General features: G+C 37.3%; 1 protein-coding gene across 1 annotated transcript in view; it reads left to right on the top strand.

The window, feature by feature from the left end:
- The window catches only part of Lrba (LPS responsive beige-like anchor protein), a 540,702-nt gene that overhangs the window by 164,335 nt on the left and 351,993 nt on the right, over positions 1-24,374 (top strand). The window contains exon 36 of the mRNA XM_051157393.1: positions 14,696-14,804. Within this exon, the coding sequence (XP_051013350.1) occupies positions 14,696-14,804 (109 nt within the window). The remainder of the gene's footprint in view (positions 1-14,695; positions 14,805-24,374) is intronic.

Raw genomic sequence — 24,374 nt, forward strand, 5'->3', positions numbered from 1 at the left:
TGAAGTCTGTTTCATCATAGTGGATGATTTTTCGAATTTGTTCTTGGATTCAGTTTGCAAGTATTTTATTGAGTATTTTTGTATCAATATTTATAAGGGAAATTGTTCTGTAATTCTACTTCCCTGCTGGATCTTTATATGTTTTGGGTTGTCAAGGTAACTGGGGTCTCATAAAGTGAATTGAGCAATGTTTACTCTATTCCTATCTTGTGACCTTATTTGAGGAGCATTGACTATTTTGTGTTGGCCATCTACTTCTGATCAAGGGCTTCCTTTAAGTGTGGTTTGTATATGCAGTGAGACTCCATTGGAGAAAACTACTTTTCCCTTTGTAGTAGGTTGTCAATTGGAGATACCTTCTGGGTTAGCGATGGGGACTCTGTCTACTTTCCCTTTCAGCACTGGCACTCCTATCTGGTTCATACCTGTGTAGGTCCCCTGCAGGCTGCCACGGTCTCTGTGAGTTAGTATGTAGGTCAGTGCTCTTGTGTCTGTAAGACACTTCTACTGTTTCCTTGATGCATTTTATTCCTGTTGACTTGTAGAATCTTTTTGCCTCCTCTACTGCATCATCTCTGAGCCCTGAGGGAAGGGGGGTTGATTAGAGACTCCATTTAGGACTGAATATTCCAAGGTCTCTGTATTAGCGCCCATCTTCTCTAAGAGGAAGCTTCTCTGATGTTGGCTGAAAGAGACACGGACCTGATTTTTGCCTGGTGTCCAGATAACTTTTTATAATCAGCTATGACCTAGAACAGCTGTTGTCCCTGTCCCAGTGGTGGTGATGGAGACACCTGGACCGCATTGCCACAGAGTCCATCTGTCTTACTTTTAGTTTTAAAGATATTCATCAGTCATATTCTCAGTAGTTTTGTTGTTGGCTTTTGGTTAACTTTCAGCTGATCAATGTATAATGATAATGTGGCTCATATACACAATAGAATTTTATTTATTATATAAAACAAATTATTAAAATTGCAGGAAAATGGATTCTATAAGCATGGTAAACCAGCACAGAAAGACAAACACTACATGATCTCTTCCATATGTAGATTCTAGCTTCTAATTTTACACTCTGTAATAATGTGGGAGTGTGTGTGTGTGTGTGTGCGTGTGTGTGCATGCGTGCACTCATGCGTGAGTGTGTGTGCATGCTTGTGTGCATGTAGGGGAGTGACACTGTGGTAAAAAGTGGAAGGGAAGATAATTGGATTAGAAATTTAAGAGCAGATAGAGGCAGGAAGATGGAGGAGGGGAAAGGCTAGTGGGGGAGGGCCATCTAAAACTTAATATGCATGAAAATCATAAATACTACAAAAATAACATTGAAGACTTAAGCGGGCCACTGTCTTTTTATACACTTATGTTTTTGGTGAGGCTCTCCTGACCCACTGATTTCTCTGAGGTTGGGAAACCCATCCTCACGTTTTCAATTCCATCATATTTAAGTCTCAGTTTGGATGTCACTTCAGAGTTCTCCTTGAAATCTGTTATCTAGATGATCTTAATTAATTAATTTTCTTACATTCCATATTTCTCTTCAGTGTTTATCACCACTAACCCTTGGGTTTATCTTTGAATATGTTTAAAATCAATATTTTAGGCTGTAAATTTTATTATAGTACTTTGCTGTGTATTTGTTACTGTTCTTTGTTCCTGTTTACCTGAATCTGTTTATTACATCTGTATGCCAATTTCTCCCAAAAACTGTGTGTTCTTCTAAAGATAATGCCCTTGTCTCTTGCTTATGGTTGTATCTATCCCTTAGAGAAGTGTCTATTAGAATAAATATTGTGTGGTTAACAGGGTGTTTTCCCTATATGTTTTTTGTGTAAGAAATTGATGTATTATAAGCAATGCTAGAAACAAGAATAAACTTCTTAGGGAAATGATGGACCTGGTAGTGAAACTTTGTTCTCTGGAGTGTAGAGTAGGTGCTGGAGCAATGACTCGGCCGTTAGGAGCAGTTACTGCTCTTGCAGAGTACTGGAGCTTGGGTCTCATCACTCACATTGGTCTGTCTCCTTTGCCTTTCACTGGCATCTTCACACACATGGCCCCACCCCCACACATCTAAAACTGAAACTTATAGCACAGAGTATGTCTAAAGGAACAATTCGGAGAATTATGTTTCTAAAGAAATTGATTTGATTTTTCTTTTGTACACATTCAGTACCTTGAAGTTAGGTGAGTCTGTGCAGACTGGATGTGTTTGTGAAGCACTCTGGAATGTTCCATACTAGGATGATTTCCAGAGGCAGCACGAATAGAAATACAGATTTTTCCTTTAGCTACCAGGATCAAATGCTTTTTCCTCTTGTTATGTAGATCTGACCTTTGTCCTTATCAATAGAGTAACTGCTGTAAACTTGGCCCTTGATTAATGTTTTAGTACTGTAAATAACATCAAGACCTTTACAGACAACAGCGTAAGGTCTATCAGACTTGATGGCTATCACGGGCAAATCAATTACTTAGGTCAGATGTAAGTGTTATTTGGGAGAAATGATTCCTTTATGTATTTAACACTTCATATTTTTATGATATCATTCGTATAATCAGCTATTTTAAGCAAATTTATTTCATAGAGTGGAAACAGCAGTGATGGATATAATCAAGTAGTATATGTTTTACATAATTTTTTTTACCAACGGGCGGGGGGAGAACTTTAATAATAAATTTCAGTCAAAACGGAAAGTTTTCATCTTTTATATGCAAGTGCGTTCCTAACCTTAAATAATAGTGTTCTTTTGAATGTTCAGTGGTGTTTGATAAAAATTTAAAGTTATTTTGGAAAGTATTTTTAATTTAAATTATTTGTTTGTGTGTGTCTTTTGTGGGTGTGTGTATGGGGTACAGATGGCGTGGACTTCAGGGCTGGATCCTCTGCAGCTGCAGTTATAGGCAGATGTGAGCTGCTGAAGTGGGTTCTGGGAACTGATCCTCTGGAGGAGCATCGTGCGCTCTTAGCTGTGGAGCCATTTCTGCAGTCCATCTTATAGTATCTTGAATTACCATCATCTTTACTTTTTTAATTTTAAAAGCGTCTGATAGAACATTTTTGTTTTTAAAAGGTGTAACTTTCTTTAAAGAGTTTCACATTCCCTTTAGAAGAACCCCGTGAGGCTAGGTAGCCCAGGCATCCTGGGACTCCATCCTCCCGCCTCCGGCTCCGCGGCCTGAGCTTCCTGGCAAGTCCAGCTTTACCTGCTTCTTTGTTTGGCTGTGGTTGTGCTTCGTGCTGCTTGCACTGGCGCGACACCCACGATGTTCGCAAAATGTCCCTGAATTCATGGTTTTCCTGCCTCTCCCAATACTGAAAGTGTAAGGTTTGTGCTGCCATGCTAGCCAACTTTAAAATTTTTAGTTTTTTTTTTTTTTTTAAATTCTTTGAGACAGGGTTTCTCTGTGTAGCCTTGGCTGTCCTGGACTCCCTTTGTAGACCAAGTTGGCCTCAAATTCACAGTGATCCACCTGCCTCTGCCTCCCGAGTGCTGGGATTAAAGGTGTGCGCCACCACACCCGGCCAAAATATTTAGGAATATTAAAGCTACCCTTTAGATATGATACTACAGTGCTGAAGTAATTGAAATTAATGCATAGGTATCTGTACTGACTTGGAACTTTTCAGTGAAATCTAAGGGTTAGTGTTACAGGTCTTTATAGGGAGCCATTTTATCATGCACACGGACTTCAGTTTATTTCCCCTGGTTTAGTATGTCTTTATTCTTTACTTAAAATGTGCTTAAATGTAGTAGTTCTAGCAACACTGGTGCCTACATCTAACTTTTATCTTGTTATTGAATCTTGTACACTTTCAAACTTGATTTTGGTTTTATGTTTCATATTTAGAGAACTAGTGACATTACTTGCTAAACATTTAGTGTCTCTGGCAGTGTGAATATTAGTTTTATTGGCTGAAGTAGACCTGGTGGTAGTTTGCCTAAATTACCTCCTTCATTCAGGTCAAATGTGATTCTTCTAGTGAGTATCTTTTAGAGCCCTTTACTCTCCTGATATCTGAGCAGTTCTAATCCAGACCAGGGCTCTTCAAGATGCTAATCTGATACTTGAAATAATTTTTGATGGCTTAAAGTAAGTCCTGTCTTACATGAGTCACTTGACTGACTCACGTGTTTTGGAGAAAATGGTGTATTGGGAGTTATTGACTAGTATATCTATTTTATATATTTCGGTGGTCATGATTTTATTTTATACTCATGAATTTTGAAAACCCAATGTAAATTCCTTTAGTTAAATTTAAATATTTTATTTTTAAAATCTGTTTACACACACACACACACACACACACACACACACACACACACACACACACACTGGCTTGTTCATTTTCACCCCTAATATTATTGTCACCTTCCTTCTTCTGCTGAAACCCTTCTTGTTTGAAACAGGACTCTTTCCTACTCAAAGGCCTTTTTTTGTATGTAACTCATTGAGTTTAATTAGGATTGCTGAAATGGGTATAGGTGGGGGAAGTGATAACTCCCTCTCTCACAGCCATTAACTGAATAGTATTGGGGATGTTATGAGCCCTTTCCCCATCCATGATGAAATGCAGACAGGCCCAGTCTTGTGTAGGTCTTATGCAAATAAACACAGCTGCAGTTAGTTCATGAATGCAGTGGTCACGTCATATTCAGAAGCCATCGTTTTTATGCCACATTTTCTCCATTCGCTGGCTTTTACATTCTTTCTATTTCTTTTGCCATGTTTCCTGAGTCTTGGAGGAAGTGGTGTAGATAATCTATTTAGGATGGAAACTCCACTGTCACCTATTTTCAGCACATTGATCAGTCATAAGTCAACTGTAAGATAGTTAACTGTTGTCTTACATTTGCAGGCTTTCCAGAAGAAGGCTGAGATCAGCATGGATTCATGAGTATAGGCATGAATGTTTTGAATGGAACTTAACAATATATGTACTTAGTAAAACAGTAGTCATAAGTGTTTTCATAGGTCTGTGACCTATCAAGGCAAGGGCTCGTGACCAGGTTTATAATACCAGGCATGAATTCCCTCCTATGGGGCAGGCCTCAAATCCAATCAGAAAGTAATTGGTTAATTTTGTCATAACCACGTCACGACTGCGTTACTGGGTACATCTTGCCTGGCGAGTCAGTAATGTAGCATGCAAGACTCACAACTGGGGAAGACTGTTAATAAACGCTCTCCCCTAGTACCCTGTAGACCACTCTTGGCAGGCACTATGCAAGGAGGAAGCTTTTAAGTCTAACTATGACCCATGACCAAAGTGTGTGGTGTCTTCAGTAACAGTGCCTTACCATCAAACTTTGGTGGCAGCCAGGAGTAATAGCAACAGTCTGCATTGCTCTGAGGGCTTCTGGAGCCTCCCTAATGATGCATAGTTACCCCACACCTGGTACTAGGTTTGTTGGTTATTTCCCATGCCGTGTGGAGTCTGAAGACATAGTGCAAATTCCTTATAGACAAATTCGTCATGAAATTTTTTGAGTTTTTTGTTATTTTGTGTTACTGGGTTTTATAATTTTTTTGTAATTGTTTTTCTCTTGGGTTTTTCTTGTTTGTACTTCATTTATATACTACAATAAAATACATATAATTCCTTTGTTGAATCATCTTTTAAAAAGATTGATAGTAAAAATCAAGGAAAAAATAGATTCTAGAACTTGCCTTAAAGGTACAATATTTTAAAAACATTGTAACATTTAAATTCTCATCCTTAATGTGGTAATTTGTCAAATACCATAGTAATCAACATAAACTATCTCATCATTTTTGGTTTTATTTACTAAAATACATTTTGAGAACTTGCTGCTTCCAATGACTTCACTTCTAAATCTCCTCTATGATTCTTCCTCCTTTGTCCCATACGTAAGCATTCAGAAAGTACAGATTACTCTTGTACTGTTAGACACAGCCATTAATTCCTGTCTAGGGATAGTCAGTGTCTACTTATTACAGTAGTATCCATATTTATATCTGAATACATGGGAGGATGAAGCCTCAGTTAAGAAAATGCCCCCATAAGATGCAGCTGTAGGCAAGCCTGTAGGGCATTTTACAAATCAGTCACTGATGGAAGAGGGCCCAGCCCATTGTGGGTGACGATTCCCTTGGGCTGGTGGTCCTGCCATCATGAGTAAGGCAGTAAGCAGCCCCTCCAATATCTCTGTATCAGCTCCTGCCTCCAGGTTCCAGCTCTGCATTAGCTCCTGTCTGATTCTCTTCAATGATGGACTATGATATGGAAGTGTAAGTCAAACAAGCCCTTTCCTTCCCAATTTATCAGCAACCATAGTCATCCTAACTACTACAGTGTATAAGATAACCCCTACTATGTACCCAAAACAATTTTTAAGATGTTATACTATTTTGGGTATATTCGTTGAGGCGAAACCCTCTCATCTCGCTTTACTCCAGTGTTGGGTGAGTTGGTGTTGAAATTTGGAGGGTAGTTTATGAGTACATTTATGCTCCTTCTTTCTTTTACATTTTATAATATTCAATTCTATCTATTTTGTGAAAGTTTAATAGTTTATAAAAATAGTAACTTCCTTTAATTAAAGCAAAAGTATGTATCTCAGTTCTCTAAGTATGTTTTAAAACTCAGGTGTCCAGTTTTCACATTCAATTTCCTAGTTAGTCAACAATGTATAGTTAATACAACACACTTCAGCCTTTAACAAATTTTGTGATTTTTGTATTCATATGGGTTTTCTGTGATTATTTTTGAAGGTTGTCTTACTGGTATTGATTTAAAGTAATAGTTCTGAGTACTCTTGCTATCTTGTTTCAAAATGCACAAAATTGCACTGAATTTCAAAGCTTAAACAATATCAAGAACAACGACGACGATGACAACAGGGTCTTACCATATAGCTCTGGCCCACTTGGGATTCCCTATGTAGAAAAAGGCTGGCTTCCAAAGTTGGTGCAACTTCCTGCCTATGCGCCCTGATTGCTGGGATTTCAATCATGTACCATCATGCCTAGTTTAAATTAACTACCCTTTCTTTCTCTTTTATTTTTAGCCATAGCAGGAATTAAACCCTGTACATCCTAGACAAACGCTCTCCTACTGAGCTATACCCCCGACTGTAGCTTTACCTGTTTGTAGAGGAATAGTTTTGTATTTTTCTTTAAGTTACTCTCTGTCTCTGTCTCTATTTTTTTCTTTCTCTCTCTGTGTGTGTTGTCATTTGAATTTATCAAGCTTATAAGAATATGCTTATAGTTGTATAGAAATTATATAAGTATGCTTACTACATATAAAATATATGGATATATGCAGCTTATAGCTAATGAAATAAATTGCCAAATTAAATCTTAGTGAGTATTACGAAAAAAGAATGGCATCTAGGAGAAAAAAAGGAAGTTAAATTAAAACATTAAGAAGAATTAATTTAAAATAAAATAAAAGCAAACTTTTCCCACTTAATTTAGCCAGTATTTGAACACACCAGCTGTGTAGCAGTCCACAGTCTAAGTTCAAAGGATGTTGCATTGAGAAGAATAGATATGCCATCCTCCCAGGATTTCATTTAATTGGTAAAGAGAGAAGATTTGAAGGAATGATTGTCATAAGGTAGTCTTGGAAAAAAAAAAAAAATCCAGAATAGGACATTTGGGAAATAGGTATAATTTGAGAGAGAGGACATTGTAGTTTTAAATGGGATAGCGTGATGGACCAGTGCCTGCCAAGTGTTGAATATGTTTCAGGCATATAAAGCAGCTATTGGAAAGCAAAGTAAGTGTTCTGAGTAGCTAGTTCCCCTAGATGTTTATTTTCTATGCACAATCATATTTTTCTCTTTTTATTTACCCATTCTCAAGAATCCATTAGAATGTCTTTGGCCTAGAATCTGTGCAGTTACTAACTGGTCCTTTTGTTTCAGTGGTGGCCTTTGTAATACCAAGTGCTGCTTTAGATTCCCAGTGGGGAGTTGTTTGGCAGCATAAGGATTGGAAGAAGCAAGTTGAGTTCAGACTGTGGCATTTATAACAAAACTGACGTCAAGTTAATGAGTTCTTGAATTCTCAAGAAAAATCACCTTTATATAGTATTATTATTAACGTCCCAATTGTAAGGAGAAATATATAACTGTGGTCTTTCTATCTGAGGCCGTTCCTTTCCAGAACAATACTAGATATTGCTTAGACTACATCTCAAGCACGGTCAAGGTTGCCTTTAAATGTGTGTGAAATCTATTCAGTGTAACAAAGCAAACATCTTGTCTGCATCCTGTTCTCAGGCTCCAGACTTGTGTGTTCTGTGATGTTTGAGCTATTATGTATTTTCCTCAAAGCTGTTATGGAGAGTTTTAACTTGTGAGTGAGTGAGTAGGTACCCATGTAAGGATGTTTGCTATAGTAAATGTTCTATGTACGAGAGAGGAGGGAGGAAGAGGGAAGTGGACGGAGGGAGGGAGCGAGGGAGGGATAGGAACAAGGAGAAGAAAAGGAGGAGTGTAAGAAAGAGATGTAAGGAAGGAGGCTGGTGCAGGCAGAGTTAGGTAATTATTTTTCACCCTAAGAACAAACATTACGCTAATTTGCAGTGGCCAGAGTCTTAGACGTCTTTAGAGTTAGCTTTATATATAATTGCTGTTTAGAGTCAGCCCCTCCCCCTACCCTAACACCTTACTGGTTTGTGATGTTTCTCTGTAACCAGTTTAAAGACATTACAATGTAGGATGTATTATCAAAGTAAGGGATGTTACTTTCTCAGCTGTTAGGGCTTATGGAAGTAGTGTCTTTTTTTTTTTTTTTTTAATAAATGGTTCTGTAAAGGAGTGAAATCTTGAGCGTAGCTGCTAATGGAGGTTATAGAAAGGCGAAGAAACAGAGCAGTGATATTGGAAAACTTGGTAGAAATATGTGTGTGTATTTACACAAGGTCTAGACTAGAATAATCAGATGTGGACAATGGCTCGTAGTGTAGTTATGGGAGATAGCTGTCATCATTACTGTAATTTATTGAGCCTCTAGTGTGAATCTTTTGTAGTTGGTCACTTGATAGGGCTGTTTGTTTCCTAAGGTTGACACAAGTAGTGTTTTTTTTCTCCCTCCTTGTACTGTAGGTATAAATTATACATAGAATTTCTTCTTAATATTAAAATATGTGAATCATTTTGTGCTCTGCATTCGGAGATTAATCTACTTTATAGTAAACCCAACATTTTGAAACTGCTTATTATAATTAAGACCGTGGCTTCATTTGCCTTTAATTCTTCATTTGCAAGAAGAGTTACACAATTATTATGTAACTTATACTTGTGAAAATTGTGTAAATGCTATGTTTAGAAAGATACGTGATTACATGGTAAAAATGACCTTTTAGGGAAAAAATGTGTGTTAATTTAGTTTGTAAAGTCATTTTAATGTTTGCCCTAATGAAAAGAAAAGCCACATTTCTGTTTAGGACCTTGCACGATGCTAATTTAAATCTACTTTATAATTTTTTTTAGAATGCGTATGGTTCCATTTATGCATATGAGCATTAAATGCTTTATATGTTTTCCCATAGTGACTGAGCACAACTCTCCTGAATTGTGTGTCCTTTTTGATGGCATGGCTGATTTAAAACGATTAACTGAAAAGCGCATTCTTTGTTAGCTTGGAAAATAGATTGTTACGTGTAGAATATTAATAACAGTTGTATAAGATAGTATATAAAAGTCTAATACATAATGTAATTGAAATAAAATGAAAGTCTTTTAGGATGAAGTTACAAAATATACCACAGAGAAGCAGAGATTTGAAGTCAGTTTTTTCACGGGTTAGGGTTTTAGATGTAAGGAATGGGGGTAAAAAGGAAATAGATGCAAAATTGGTTTGTAGCATTTGTGCCTGTAATTTTCTAGGTACGTGTTTGTAGGATGTTTCCATGTGCCAGGTGCCCATCTGTGTCCAAGGAGGAAGCTTAGTGGAAATCTGTGCTACCAGGACATGAAGATGAACAATATATAAGGACACAGGACAATAAAGATAACTTACGTAAACAAAGGCAGGGCGATGCTGGCGAGCAAAGAGAGGAAGACTTGTAGGGAGCGCAGTATGGGGTGGGGTGTACAGAAAAGATTCGGCAAAAAATTAATTTCAAGTTTTTGTTTGTTTGTTTCTTTTTTCCTTTTTATTAATTTATTCTTGTTACATCTCAGTGGTTTCATGTAACTCAGTCTGGCTTTGACTTTACTATTTAGCCAAAGTGGGTCTTGAATTCTTGATTCCTACTTCTACCTTTCAAGTCCCAGGATATCAGGTGTGTGACACCATGATAGTGTGAACATTTGATATGTTTTTTAATGTGTATGAGTGTTTCACCTGAATGTATGTTTGTTTGTGTACCACGTGACTGAGGGAGGTGCCCTCAGAGGCCAGAAGAGAGTGTCAGATGTCCTAGGACTGGCATTACAGTGCGTTGTGAGCCACTGTGTGCTTGCTGGGAATTGAACCTAGGTCCTCTGGAAGAACAGCAAGTACTTTTTAACCATTGAGCCAACGCTCCAGCCCCTCAACATCTGATTTTAAAGTAAGAAACAGAAAGATCAATACTTTAAGCAGAGAACAATATTTGTGTTAAAACACAATTAAGCAAAAAATTGAAAGGCAGATAGCTGGAACAAAACAAGCAAGGAAATAAGTAGTAAGTTTCAGGACTATTGAGAGAAACATTTGCTTTTTAAATACTATATAGGACCTTAACAAATTTATATTTAAGATTGAATAAAATATACTACTAAGCTTTAAATAGAACAGTATGATGTAATTTATCACACCAGCCACATTAGTTTGTACCGTCAGAAACACTCAGTGCATTCACAGTTTTGAGTAATATTGCCAATGCTGCAGAAACCATCTTCAGAATGGACCTTCTTGAGCCATTCAACATCGACTGCTCAGACCCTCCTTATCACCCCCGACAGTCATCATCCTGTGTCCTGCATCTGTGAAGCTGGCTGTTCTCATCTCAGATAAATGGAATCAGTTTTTCTTACAGTACTCTGCTTATTTCACTTAACATATCCTCAAATGGTCAAAAATTTAAAACTTTATTATTATTAATTTGTATGTGAGTATATGTTCATGGACCATCATGAAGTCCTAATATATAACGAAGGATAGTTACATGGAAGGAAAACGCATTTTCACTGTTGAGCCTAGTTTTTACAGTGTACTAGTTCCTGAGAAGACATTTGACAGTGCTTTAAAAGGCAGGCAGACAAAAAATGTTAAGCTAGTATAAGATTTAGTCAGCTATAATGTGAGTGAATGCTTGATTTTATTAGAACATTGTAAAATAGAATAAATTAAATGCAGACATATTATAAAGGAAATATTAAAAAAAATGTGTTGGTTGTAGGTTTGGAGGAAGAGAAAAGGGAGGGGGCTGGAGTGACTTTGAGGTACCTGACTGGGAATGGGACAATGGTCTGCCATTGACTCACTAGCTCAGTTAATGTTTGGGTGCCACAAGGCAATGTGTTGACACTACATTCATGATATGGTTTCAGGTCTGCAGAGGAAAAGAAAGAAGCACAAAAGAATATATTATATCCTTACTCCCGAAGGTCCCTGCTTCTTTGTTCCACATGCCTAGGGAGTTATTCATTAGCAGGCTTAAAAATTACGGTGGGGATAGTTTATAACATCTAAATATGTGCTATTTAAAAACCTTAAAAAAAACCTTGATCATGTTACCTCAAAATTGTAGACAAGATTTTTTATTGACCATAAAGTAGCCAGAGAAAGTTTGAGGCTGTGGGACAGGATCTTCCACGATTGTAGTCACATCATACAGAGTGCAGCTAGGATTCATCAAAAGTGTATAATGTTATATCAAAGTGGGAAGCTTTTATTTTTAAGACTTCCGTTTTTGTTTCTTTTCATTATTACGTGAACAACCTCAACGAATGCATATCTCTAAGGAGGAGAGCACAGCGCCTCTTCTCTCCTTGATCTGTGCAGGTGGTCTTTGTAAAGGGCCGAGTAGCAATGCAGGAAACGCGGAACACACAGCTTCTGCTGCAGCTGTTTAGCTCAGTATAATCCCAGGTACTGGAAAAAGTCACAGATGACACTTAAACAAGTGACCTCTTTTAACTTCATTAACAAAATAATTGGTATGCCAGCTTTGGCCCACAGACTGTAATTTCCTGATTTCCATATTAGATAACTAGCAATTTGGTATATTTTCCCATGTTTTTTCTCAAACTCATATTGTTCACTTTATCTTGGATTCTTCTGTTGTACAAAATCAGAGATACCTTTGCTACTACAGTGTATATTTAGCTCACTTTTTAAAAATTCTAAAGAGTGTAATAGTGAGCTTCTATCTGGTTTTCCTGGTTCTAGGAACATGTTCATCTGGTGTGTTACTAGAAGTGTAGGAGCTGCTTTGAGTCTAGTCTTGCATAATGCATTGATTTTTGCCACAAACAGAGCTAAAAAGTGAAACATACTTCCTTTAGAATGGGAATTGAATGATACCACTGCGCATGTTTATTGGATCTGATTTTGTAGGTGGGAACTTTGAGTTTCTCTACTATCTTAATCCTGTCATTTTGTAATAAAAACTTCAGAAGATCACCATATAGCAGTCACATTCTGGAAACTACCATTTAATAAACACTTGGTCACGATCTGTATTTCCAAGACCCTGTGTTGAAAGGTTGCATTCTGTGTGGACCATGTGATTTGTTAGTCCAGGTCTTAAGTAAAGCTGTCCTCTATCTCTTGACTTTTATTACCAGAGTTTTAAAAACTTATACAAGATTATTTGTTCAAATTGTATTATTTATGAGATTTTTCTCGATATTGCGAAATTATTTTGTTATGCACATAATTACATGTTCTTTTTGTCTGTGGCATTTCATCATATGAATATTTAGCCATTTAAAGAATAATTTCATTGTTATGGAGATTTGGGTAGTTGCTCATGTTTTGCTAAAATAAAAATTGCTATTAGAAATTTTATTTGCATTCTCACATATTTTGTGATTATAACAGATTTTGGTTCTTCATATATTTGCCAAAACTTGCTAAATTATTATATGATTAAAAAAAAAAAAACATAGCAGTCCTTTAAACTACTGTGATGAAACACCTGACCAAAGCAATTAAGGGAAGGGTTTGATTTACAGACTGCAAGTAAATCATTCGTGACTGGGAAGGCACGAAGGCCGGAGCATGAGGCCCTTGGTCACACTGTGTTCACATTCAGAAAGCAGAGTGCCATGATCTCTCTTTTATTCAGTTAGGACTCCATAGCACATGAGCAGCAGCGCTCATGTTGAGTGTGGGTCTCCCCATGCCAGCTAACCCTATCTGAACAACCCCTCAGACGGCCCCAGTGGCTTGTCTCTTCTGTGGCTCTACATCTTGTCAAGTTGGCAATGCTAACTATCAAGGTGGTTTTAATGTAACACTGCAGCTTTAATTCGTGTTCCCGTGATAAGCAATGATGCAAAGGCTGACAACGTTAAATTCTTGGCTGTATCAAGTCTTAGTGAGACTTTGCCCTTCCTAGCATATATTCTTTAGAGATCGTTTTACTCATGCTGAAAGTTTTTCTTACTTTTTCCTCTGTAATGTATTTTTAATTTCAATGTGAGATTTTCCTTTTTGTATCACATATCTAATTAAAGCATTCATCTTGTAGTTACCACACACACAAAAGCAACATAGAAAATTGCATAAACATTTTGTAGCCAAAATACTAATGGAGAGCGCAATGATGCTTCTTCATCTCTAACTTTTTTTTTTTTTTAGATATTTTTCATTTTTTGATTCGAGATTTACTCTAGTTTCAGAGTGTAAGCTTGGGATTCTGCTGAAAGCCTGGGACTTTACATACTTCCGTCTTGTCAGGTTGTTAGCCTGTGTTGGTGTCTTCAGCTCTGTGAGGTTGCTGGCACCTCCGTTTAGCTTCTGCCGTCTGACGTTTGCATCCAAACGCTCCAGTGAGAAGAGGCATGCTGAACGTCTTTGTGTACTTTCTCCTTGTGGATCTTTGCCTCCTAAAGTCTTGGCTGCCTTGATGTGTTAGTGTTGTCGCGATGTAATTAAAACACCCAATTTGATCAGTTCATACGGTTTATCTGTTTGTGTTTATGGTTTCAAAAGTTTCAATCCTGGCCTGGCCCAGTTTTTTTTGTGCCTGTAGTCAGGCAGTACGCCATGGTGGGAGAGTCTGCAGAACAAACTGTTCATGTCAGGGTGATTGTGGAAAACGAGAGAGTAAAGACTGAAATCCCAATATCCAGTCAATGGCATACTAGGTCTAGGCTCTTAAAGCTCATACCTCCCATGATTGTTGTAGACTGGGACAAAAGTCATTAACACAATCTCTTTTGGGGGATACTTACCCAAACAGTGGTAGCTTCCTGTTGCCTTTGAAAGTAACAACTCAGCACTGAGAGTTTAATATGGAATTATGAGTTGCTTTAGTTGGTTGGCCAGTGTCATAGAAATTAATCCACTGTAACCAGAGTATAAAATTTTGCTGCTGCATTCCTTCACTTATTGAAGTGAAATAATATTGAAACCTCATTGTGTGTAAAGTAAGAACAAGGGATTAAATAATCATTTTCTTCAAAAGAACAAAATATACCACTGTTGAACCCTGAATAACTATGTTATTAAATACATACATACATATATACATTTGTTTAACAATATTTATCTCTTACAGGTTACTTAGCCAAACAATGAAGGATCATTTAGTAAGAGTAGCGAACGAAGCCGAATTTATCCTGAGCAGGCAGAGAGCAGAGGACATTCACAGACATGCAGAATTTGAGGTAAGATGCTCCCATGTGCTTGGTGCAGGGATGCTACTTGAACAGGATGACAGTATACTCTAAAGAAGCATGCTGTCTGTCTTCAAAATTTAGTTTGTGAGAATCATGGAGGATTCTGGGAAAGCCCTTTTGGTTCAGCACCAATTCAGCTGTCATTTGGTCAGAGCACCTCTTGGGTTTTGTTGACCTGTTTTTGATAATGGGAATGGGTCTGTAGAGGACTTAGTCCTCTCTGGGAAAGTCTCCTGTTGTGGGTTGATGCATCTGGGGAGGATCTGGTTCTCCGCTGACACTGAGTCTGGGCCTTTGCTACTGCGTCATCGTGCTAAGCCTGCAGCTCTCATTTGGTGACCGGGGAGGGGCCGTGTTTTCCACAGTCCGTCCTGTAACCGGCGCTATTTAGCATTTTCTCCTGGACATGTGCAGCAAATGTGAATTCAAAAGGGAAATGACTGGTTTTATAGCTACATAAATGACTAAACAAGGGTGAAATAGAAAAATTGACAAGAACATTTGTTAGAAATTGGAGATATTTAAAAGTAGTGAAGGTTTTTTTCTATTATGTAAAAACGCAAATGTTTTTCTGCTAGTTTATAAAAAGTGAAACCCATCCCTGTACAGACTAGTGAGTATAGTTTAAAAGCTATCCATTGTTTTGCCTTAAGTTAACTTTCTGAACCTTTCGTACTACTGATTACTTTTTTTTTTTAACAATCAGAAATTGTGTTGAATATTTGGACAAAGCCTGTAATAGTAAAGAGGCTGATAATACTCGCTCTAAAAAATCAATAATTGCTGATGATGTAGCTCTTTAGCTCTTTGCTTTTTATAATATCCATGACGTCTTCTCCTTTTGTTTTGTGTTGAAGTTCCATTAATGCCATAAGATCATAGATTAGGTATACATTGCAACTTCGTTTTTAGAAGTATTTTACCTGTAAATTGGGAGTATATTAAAAATTATATATTGTACAACATTGGGCTTTATCTTACAAATCGGGCGTGTGTATGAATATGTGCATCTCAAGACTAAGTTTCAGTAAAACACTGTTTCTTGGAGTTTTAGTTGCATAAACTATACACATCTGTCAGACAGATGTAATAAAAGTTATCACTTAATGATTTGATTTTTCTGAAGCAACTTAAGTTAAATTCATTTTCTGTAAGAGGTTCATGATGTTCTTTTAGACAATACTGCTTTGAATTTCATTTATTATGCTATAGAACTCACTTCTTATTAACTTCAGTGGAACTATACACCATGTGGCCAATTTATTTGCTTGAATTAATTAATAAAAACATAATTTCTTTGAAATGAGATACTATGAAAATACTTCATTAACTTTATGTGTATGGCATATATATATGTATTTTTTGTGTGTGGTTATGCACATGCACGCATTGTGGATATATGTGCCCTTTTGTGTTCATGCATATGAAGCTCAGAGGTCAATGTTGGTTCCTCCTTGATTGCCCTCCATCTTACTTTTAAAACAGAGTCTCTCAGTGTGCTCTGGAGCTCATCAGCTCAGCCAGGCCGCCTGCCTGGTGAGTTCTAAGGATCTGCCTCTCTCTACTCTGTTGAGTAATATTGGTGTTACAGAGGCACTACTTATCGCACACAACTTTTACATGGGTCCTGGGAACCCAATCTCAGATCTTAGTCAAGTGAGCCATTTCGTCAGCCGCAGCTACATTTCCTAACAGGACGTACAGCAAATTTAGACAGAAGTACTTTGTTGTATTTACATTTAATGAAAATTTAAAGATAAATAATGTAGTTTTATTATGTTTCAATGTTTAATGTATGTTTTCAAAATTATTAGAACATTGGTACATCTTATATATTTAAATATATTTTTAATATTTTGAGGTTATTGGACTGTAACTATTTTTATGCAGGTGTTTTCTGGTCAAATATCCATTCATTCTAGAAGCTTGGGTTCATAACTATACTAAGTACTAAAATATTCCTGATATTTTTATATAACTTCCTCTATGCTTTTAAATTATGTTCTGCAGCTAGCCTCTCCGCATGATTTCTTTTCAGTAATTAAATTAGCATTTCCAGCTGCTAAAAAACTTGTTGGCCTTTTCTGTTCATTGTGTTTCCTCATGCATAAAATGTGAGGCATCCACATATTTTTAATTTTTTCAGAGTACTATTTTATAGGCTGGGTTTGGTAGCTATATACTGAGCATGGTTTATTTTCCTATTTATTCTTAAATAATAATCTAAAATATTAATCTTATGTGTCTATTTAACTGTGACCCTAATGTCAGATGTGTGACAACCAAATGGCTATCTTATAGTAATTTAGAAGAGGTCAAGGGATTTTCACCCTTAGACAATCCAACTAGGCTATTTTTTAGAGATAAAAGATTTCATACCCCTGCTTGTCTCTTTGTGCATGTAATAACTATAAACTATAAGCTTTTGAAAACCTATAAGTTGGGATAGTTGCCAGTGGAATAATGAATCTTGATTATAATAGACCTGAACAGTTTGGAATTGAATGAATAAATCTTATGTCTGTTTTCCTGTTTTACTTTATTTGGAAAACTTTAACTGAATTATATTTAAATGAGGAGTGCTTTTTTATTATAGCCTTTCTACAAAGTATTTGTTTATAACAGAGCTTATACTTGTCTTCAAAGCAGATCATGTCTGTACCTCAGTATTCATTTCTCTACTATTACAGAAAGTACTTTTCCTTGGTAATGTAGTTTTTTTGAAATAAATTATGAGCATCTCACTATGTCTTTACATGTTTTGAATGATCATTCTATATAAAAAGCCTGCATAATCCAGTGAGTAATATCACTTACGGATTTATTTGGAAACCTCTAAATTAATTAATACTCTGTGTTCCTTACTGAGACTCTGATCTGACCAATCTATGTGTGGCCTATGGTGACTGGAAGCTTTAGACAATTAATGAAAAGTCTTCAAATCTACGTCACCACTTGGTTCTTTGTCGTGTGTTACAGTGTTGGTTGCTGATACACTGAAATGCAATACAATGTGAATACGTGTTCAGTCCTTACAGTTTGATGACACTGTAACAGAAGATGGAGTGCTCACAATATGCTTTTCATTTACCTTCTAATCTTTAATTGCCTGTTGTTTTGGCCAGCATATTAGCTTATATGACATAATTCAGTTGATTAAAAATTTTAGTGTGGGAATGAAATACTGTACTTGAAATGAGAAATTTGGAAACATTCTTGAAATGTCAGTGCCAATCCTCACGTCTGAAGAGTTGTAGTCATCCTGATTAGCCAAAATGGCCTTGGAAAATAAGATGGAGGCGCCCACTTTCCTGTGTCAGTACTGCCTTAGACCTAGTGACTACACTAGTGTGGCACTGACATAATATAGACAGGAATCAAAGGAATAAAAGCCAGGCAAATGCAGATCGCTGCAGCTTATTGACTCTTGACAGCAGAGCCCCGGCCACGCACTGGTGGTGTGTAGTCCTTGTCCCTGAGTTTATGCGTTCTTCTCCTGCTCTGCCCTGTTCACAAGTACTCAAGGTCCTGGAATCAGGTGTTACATTTATTCCAAGAATGCAGAAAACGAGCTTCTGTTCTAAGGTACCTGATTGCCAATCAAGTCTAGAGTTTGGGTTTTTCACCAGGTGGAGATTTTGAGGGGATGAGATATGTATGCATGAAGCCAAACACGTGATTCATGAGAGGGAGAGCAGAGCTCCATTACCGCGGCACCCTTCCCTTTATCCCCAAATTTCAGCATGTTAGCTGTGTTCTGTCTTTGGTGGCATTTCTTATGTTACAAGCATAAGGTCTTTTGGCGCATCAGTATGGTATCTGGCAGATTTAGCTGCTCTGGAGTGTTTGCTAGCTCCATAGTTAGCATGTGGGTGCATACTGTTGTTGGGATCCAGGTGCTAACTTTTGTAAAAAAGCTACAATGAACTGGAAAGATTATCCATAACTTCATGATGTAGGCTTCTGACAAACACTTTTCCAAATGATGCCAGTAGAATTAGATACCCTTTTTTGAAGGAAAGGAAATTAGATCCTCCTTCATAACACATATTACTCAGAGTGGATCAGTGACTTTTCTTAGTGAGAACTAGAACTCTACAACTCTCATCAGAAGTCATGATGATGCATCTTCATAACTTTTTATTTGGAAATAGATTTTTGGATGTAATACTGAAAGTTAAATCTAAAAAACAATAAAACAAATAGGTGTTACCAAGTTTAAAACTTCTGTAACTCAGAACGTTTTCACTTTTGTCAAGAAAGTGGAAACATAGAATGGGAAAAATATTTAAAATTCCTTTGTCACAGAAGTGTTTTGCATGCAGATTTTTATTAAGAAAAACATAAACTTATAACAAAAAGATATAAATAAGTTTAATAGAACTTTAAAAATGATGCATTGTGTAAATGCCCTTAAACATGGACAGTGCTCTGTCATTCAACATTAGCAACTCCAATCCAAGTGTACTCACACGGTACCTCTTACACAGCGGACGGCGGCCATGAAAGGGTAGTGCAGTACTTACGGGACGGCGACCATGAAAGCGTAGTGCAGTACTTACGGGACGGCGACCACGAAAGGGTAGTGCAGTACTTACGGGACGGCGACCATGAAAGGGTAGTACAATACTTACAGGACATGGAAGGGTTTGGAACACTGATACTTGAATTACTTTCCCCCTCAGTCATATATCCAGGCATCTTGGAAGTTGTCTCTGTTCTTTTCTTTAAAATTATGCACTTGTCTCTTCCCTCAGGTTCTAATGCTGCCTTCCACTGTTTCTCACCACAGCCCACTCTCACATTTCCCATACATCAGTAGTAAGGACTCTAGAACATAAAATGAGACTGATTATAGCTTTTCAGTAACTCTAGTTTTATTTTTTTTTAATTTTTTATTAAATATTTTTTCATATACATTTATATTATTACACATATATACAATAAACTACCTACAGCAAGAAGAACCACGAAACAATCAGGAATTGTATAAATGTTACATTCTTTGGCTATTTGTATTTGGCAGGCTTGAAGAAAACATCTTTCCTATCTTGGTGCGTCTAAGATTCTGAATGTAAATCAATATCTATCATATCCTGTCATTATCAACTTAGAACATCTACCTAGACCTAAAAACATCTTAACCCCTAAACAACTAAGCTTAACTGTAAAACTAAACTGTCTGTTCTTCAACTCCATCAGAGACTTGAGAAGGAAAAAAATTAATTTCCTGAGCATAGAGGGAGTGTAGGTTAGCAGCTTCCTATATGAGAAGATGACAGAGACAGTTTGAAACCTGAGCATCACCCGAAACTCTCTATAACACTGGAGAATCATCTTTAGCCTTCAGGCCCAATATCTCTGACAGACATATTTGTGAGGCAGGAACTATTCAGGCCTTGCTTACCTTGTCTTGGCACAGTTTGGCCATTGACTCTGCTTGCATTCAAGCTTGCCCTTTTTAAGGCAGAATTCTATCTGTGGTAGAAAGGAGGACCTTTTGCCCAGTGGCTTGTTTGCCACATTTGAAGTCATTTCCATAAGGAAGTTCTTTGATGCTCATCATCCTCTTTGAGGTAGACTGGGTGTTGCCGAGAGTTAACCTGTCTTATTGTCAACGAATCTTTACTGAAAACATTTTTAAATGCCATATTCTATAGGTCTCTGAGTTTTTGAAGTTCTTATCTATTTTGCCTTATCTTTCTATAGAGTCTTATCTATCTGTTGTACGGAAGATGTATATTCTTGTAATAAAAATAGACTAGTAATTGATGAGAATTGGTTATAAGTTATTATTGGTCTTATTTAGAGAGAAGTCAAGGTTGGACTTAGGGATGCTTCTCTTTTCCTTTTTTTTCCACTCTTAGGTTTAGAGATAGGGGTTGAAAATAAAGAAGGGGGAATATAGAAACATACAGGGAAGATAGAAGTCATATATACAGGGAAAATAGAACAAAAAGTAGATGTGAAATAAGTTTAATTTTAGGTACAGCAGTATAGAATTCAAATGTAAGATTATATATATACCCTAATATGAGGCATTGTACCCATATACCTCAATTATAATACAAGGGTTAGTCCCAGCACTTTGAAAGGGCTATTGCAGGCTCTTTGCAATAAATAAGTTATAGAAGTCAATTGTTAGTTGATCAAATCATGGTCATATCAATTACTAGTCTATTTTTACCACAAGAATATACATCTTGGGTGCAACTCTAGTATTAAAACCATGAATTAAGTAAAAAGTTCCAAATGTTTATTATGATTTTGAAAACCTGCTTGATCTGCTTCCTCAGTTTCCCATTTCATCTTCTGTCCTCCCTGTATACTTTTCTACAGTCACGTTTTTCAGTTCCTGCAGTATGCTGACTTCTTCCTCCCTCATTGAGCCCTGACTTACAAGGTAGTCTTCTTGGTCAGAAAAGTCTAAGCCTTTCCAAAAGTGGTGTGTGTACCTGATTTCTAGAAACATACATGCTTCTGACGAGGCATTCAAAAAAGCAAATATGTAATGCATTACTTCTTAACTGTAAGGATGGAAAGAAAGTGCCCAGGAGAAAAACAAATGTGAGTGGGTATTTTAAATAGACTGATAGGAAGGCAGTTACTGAGGGTGGCTTGATGGTACTGCAGGACCAACTCATGGAGTTAGGAGGAAGTGTGATAAACATACAGGGATTAAGTAGCACGGAGGCTCTGAGGCAGGTACATGCCTAGTTTACTTAAAGACTGGGAGAACATACTGGATTAGAGTGAGTGAAAAGGGTGACTGGAAGGGAAGCCGGTTAAATCATTCATGTGGACTCTTGAAGGTCTGTGAGCATGAAGCACCACTCTGGTTGTAGTTTTAGGTTTGTTGCTCCCACCGAGATAAGAACGGGTGATCTGACCTAGGCTAGTGGCTTGAGATGGCGAGGAGGGGCTGAGTTTGAGTGTGTTTGTTTGTGTTCATAGTATCTGAGGCAGTAGAGAAAGTAGGAGATGGCGGCTCACTAGGAAGTCTTTTCTGAATGACTTAGTGAGTGGAATAGCTCCAATGAGAGGCTATGAAGGAGCAGCTGAAAGTCACAAGGGAAGGGCAGGGCCCAGGTCTGAACATGTTACATGTGAAGTATCTGTTGGAGGTCCACATGATGTCTATCAGTCAGCTGGCTGTTTGAACTTGAAGTTCATGGACTGTCGATGTTTGGAATACAGATTTTGGAATGTCAGTATACTGGTTACATTTAAAGCCATGAGTCAGAATGAGATCACCAAGTATGATGCAATTGCAAGCCGTGTTTTGTCAGAAAATGAGAAATGTTGATGTTTCTGTTTTTGAAACGTTTGATAAGAATAATGCACTGTGCCAACTAATGCCACTTCCAGTAAAAGCAGGACTGCCAGTTGCCATGGGAAGGTGTCCTGCCGTCTACTTGACTTTTATCATGTGTCTGCCTCACAGGACTTCCACACTGCTACCCAAGCAATGCGTCTGCCCTGCTGTAGCATAGTGTCTCAGCCATTTTCAGAACTCAGAACACAGAACTAACAAGTGAAAAAAATTTTTTTTTTTTTGGTTTTGTTTCTGCGCTGTCCTTGTAACATGTAGAAGTTGAAACCATATTGTCTTTGTCTTTCTGTGGCTTGCTGGTCATTGTAAAGTTTACAGCATAGTTGTTTAGTTAAGTTTGCTTAATGGATAATATGATCCAATCTTAGGGCATTCTATCAAATTTAAGATTATGGAATGGATTTTGTATTTAGTAGTTGCTTCATTTATGTTTACAAAATAATAAATAATATTTGATGAGTGCTCATATGCCAGGGAAAAGTATTATATTGGCTGATTTCCACATCTTAGTTTGACATTTGAGTATAGTAAAAAGATGATCACTTCTTCCTTGTTTTAATATTGCAAGTCTCTTGTAACTGATTTGTGTGTTGGGTAGGGAGTCATTTTCAGATTTTCAGAGTATCGGAAATATCTTTGCTATTGAAAGTCCCCTATGTGACTTTAAAATTTTTCATCCGATTTAAATAATTCACTTAGGTCAGTGGGAAAGGAAGTTTATTTTAGATTTCTACAAATGATATTATGTAGGCAATCACTTTATCGTTTCAACATGGCTCTTTTTCACCTCATTCAAAGTAGCTCATAGTTTTCTGTCTTTCATGGGTAGATGGAAGCACATGTCTGTGGTTTGCATTAGTCTCCTACACATTTCCCTACATGTTTGCTCCTTGTCATGGTGCTTTCCACATGCCAGTTACATGCCACCTGTCTCTGGCACCCTATTATACATAGTTGAAGGCAGATGGGAGGCTTTGATCAATGGGGAAGCAATGCTTTGGCTCCGAGCGTTAGGAAGTAGCTTGAGATATGGTGCCATGTTGCTAGATTTTAGAGGCAGGGTATCACTCATGATGTAGACCAGGCTGGCCTCAAACTCACAGCGATCCACCTCTGCCTCCTGAGTGCTGGGATTAAAGGTGTGTGCCACCATGCCTAGCTTAATCTGGGTAGATTTTGTGAGTGCTGTCTATGACTACTTAACTTCTTTATGTTTGGAAGGGAAAAATGAGTTTTACCAATTTTGAAACTTTTGTTTGATACACCTGAAAATGCTGTTTTTAAATGCAATTCTTAAAAGCTGTATTATGTTTAAAACCTTAAACTCCTTGCATTTGGCTTTTCTGTTTTGCTGTGTTTACTATGCTAGCTATACATGGCAGCTATGTTTTATGCACAGAAGAACCTGTTTGTACAAATAAATATTTCATCACTGCTACTTCTCCTTATCAAAATGTTCAAATTAGCCAGTGTTCTGCCGCTGGCTCACAAGTGAGAACTTCACATTTTCATTTCTCGTTGTTTTAGTTCTTTGCCATGGTCCTGGGGTTGGACTTAGTGCCTTATTCTGCTTAGGCTGGGACCCTGCTGTAGGCTGTCTTCTCCACGTAACATACATTGGTGTGATAGCTGCTTGAAAAATATTTAGTTCTCCATTAAAGGAAATTGGGGCCTTAGCTTGAAATACAATATCCTTCAGCCGTTTGACCTGGAACATTGAACTAAGCAGAGATTTAAAATGAAGCTAACAAACAATGATCTTCCCTCCTAATTAATGAGTCTATACCTTCCCTCAGTGTGTTGGCTCAGGAGGATAGGTTAGTATGGAGCAAAGCACTCATTTTTCAATGCCTAGTTTGGACTCAAAGTGATTCACATGAGTGTAGTATATACAGACTAATTGAAAAAGGTAGAATTAGGTAGATCATTTTGGTTTGTGTTTAATACTGTAATTAAGAGCTGGACTAAAATACTGTTTTCACTGTGAGAAAGGAATGGTTTCATTATTTTAAGATAAACAATACTTTTAAAGAAAACCTAGCTTTTTTGAGAAACTTCTTATCGTCTCATTGTCTCAGATTTTTCTCTCTCACTTGGACTGCTTTCCACAACTTCAGACCTGCATGCACAGTGCCCCTCTTTTTCTGGGCTTGAAATGTCTGGAAAGCATGTCCATATTGGGGGCATTTTGTAACTATCTTCTCCCTGTCATCTGTTCCCTGCCT

This window comes from Acomys russatus, chromosome 15 (assembly GCF_903995435.1).
Source record: "Acomys russatus chromosome 15, mAcoRus1.1, whole genome shotgun sequence".
NCBI classification, from domain to species: Eukaryota; Metazoa; Chordata; class Mammalia; order Rodentia; family Muridae; genus Acomys; species Acomys russatus.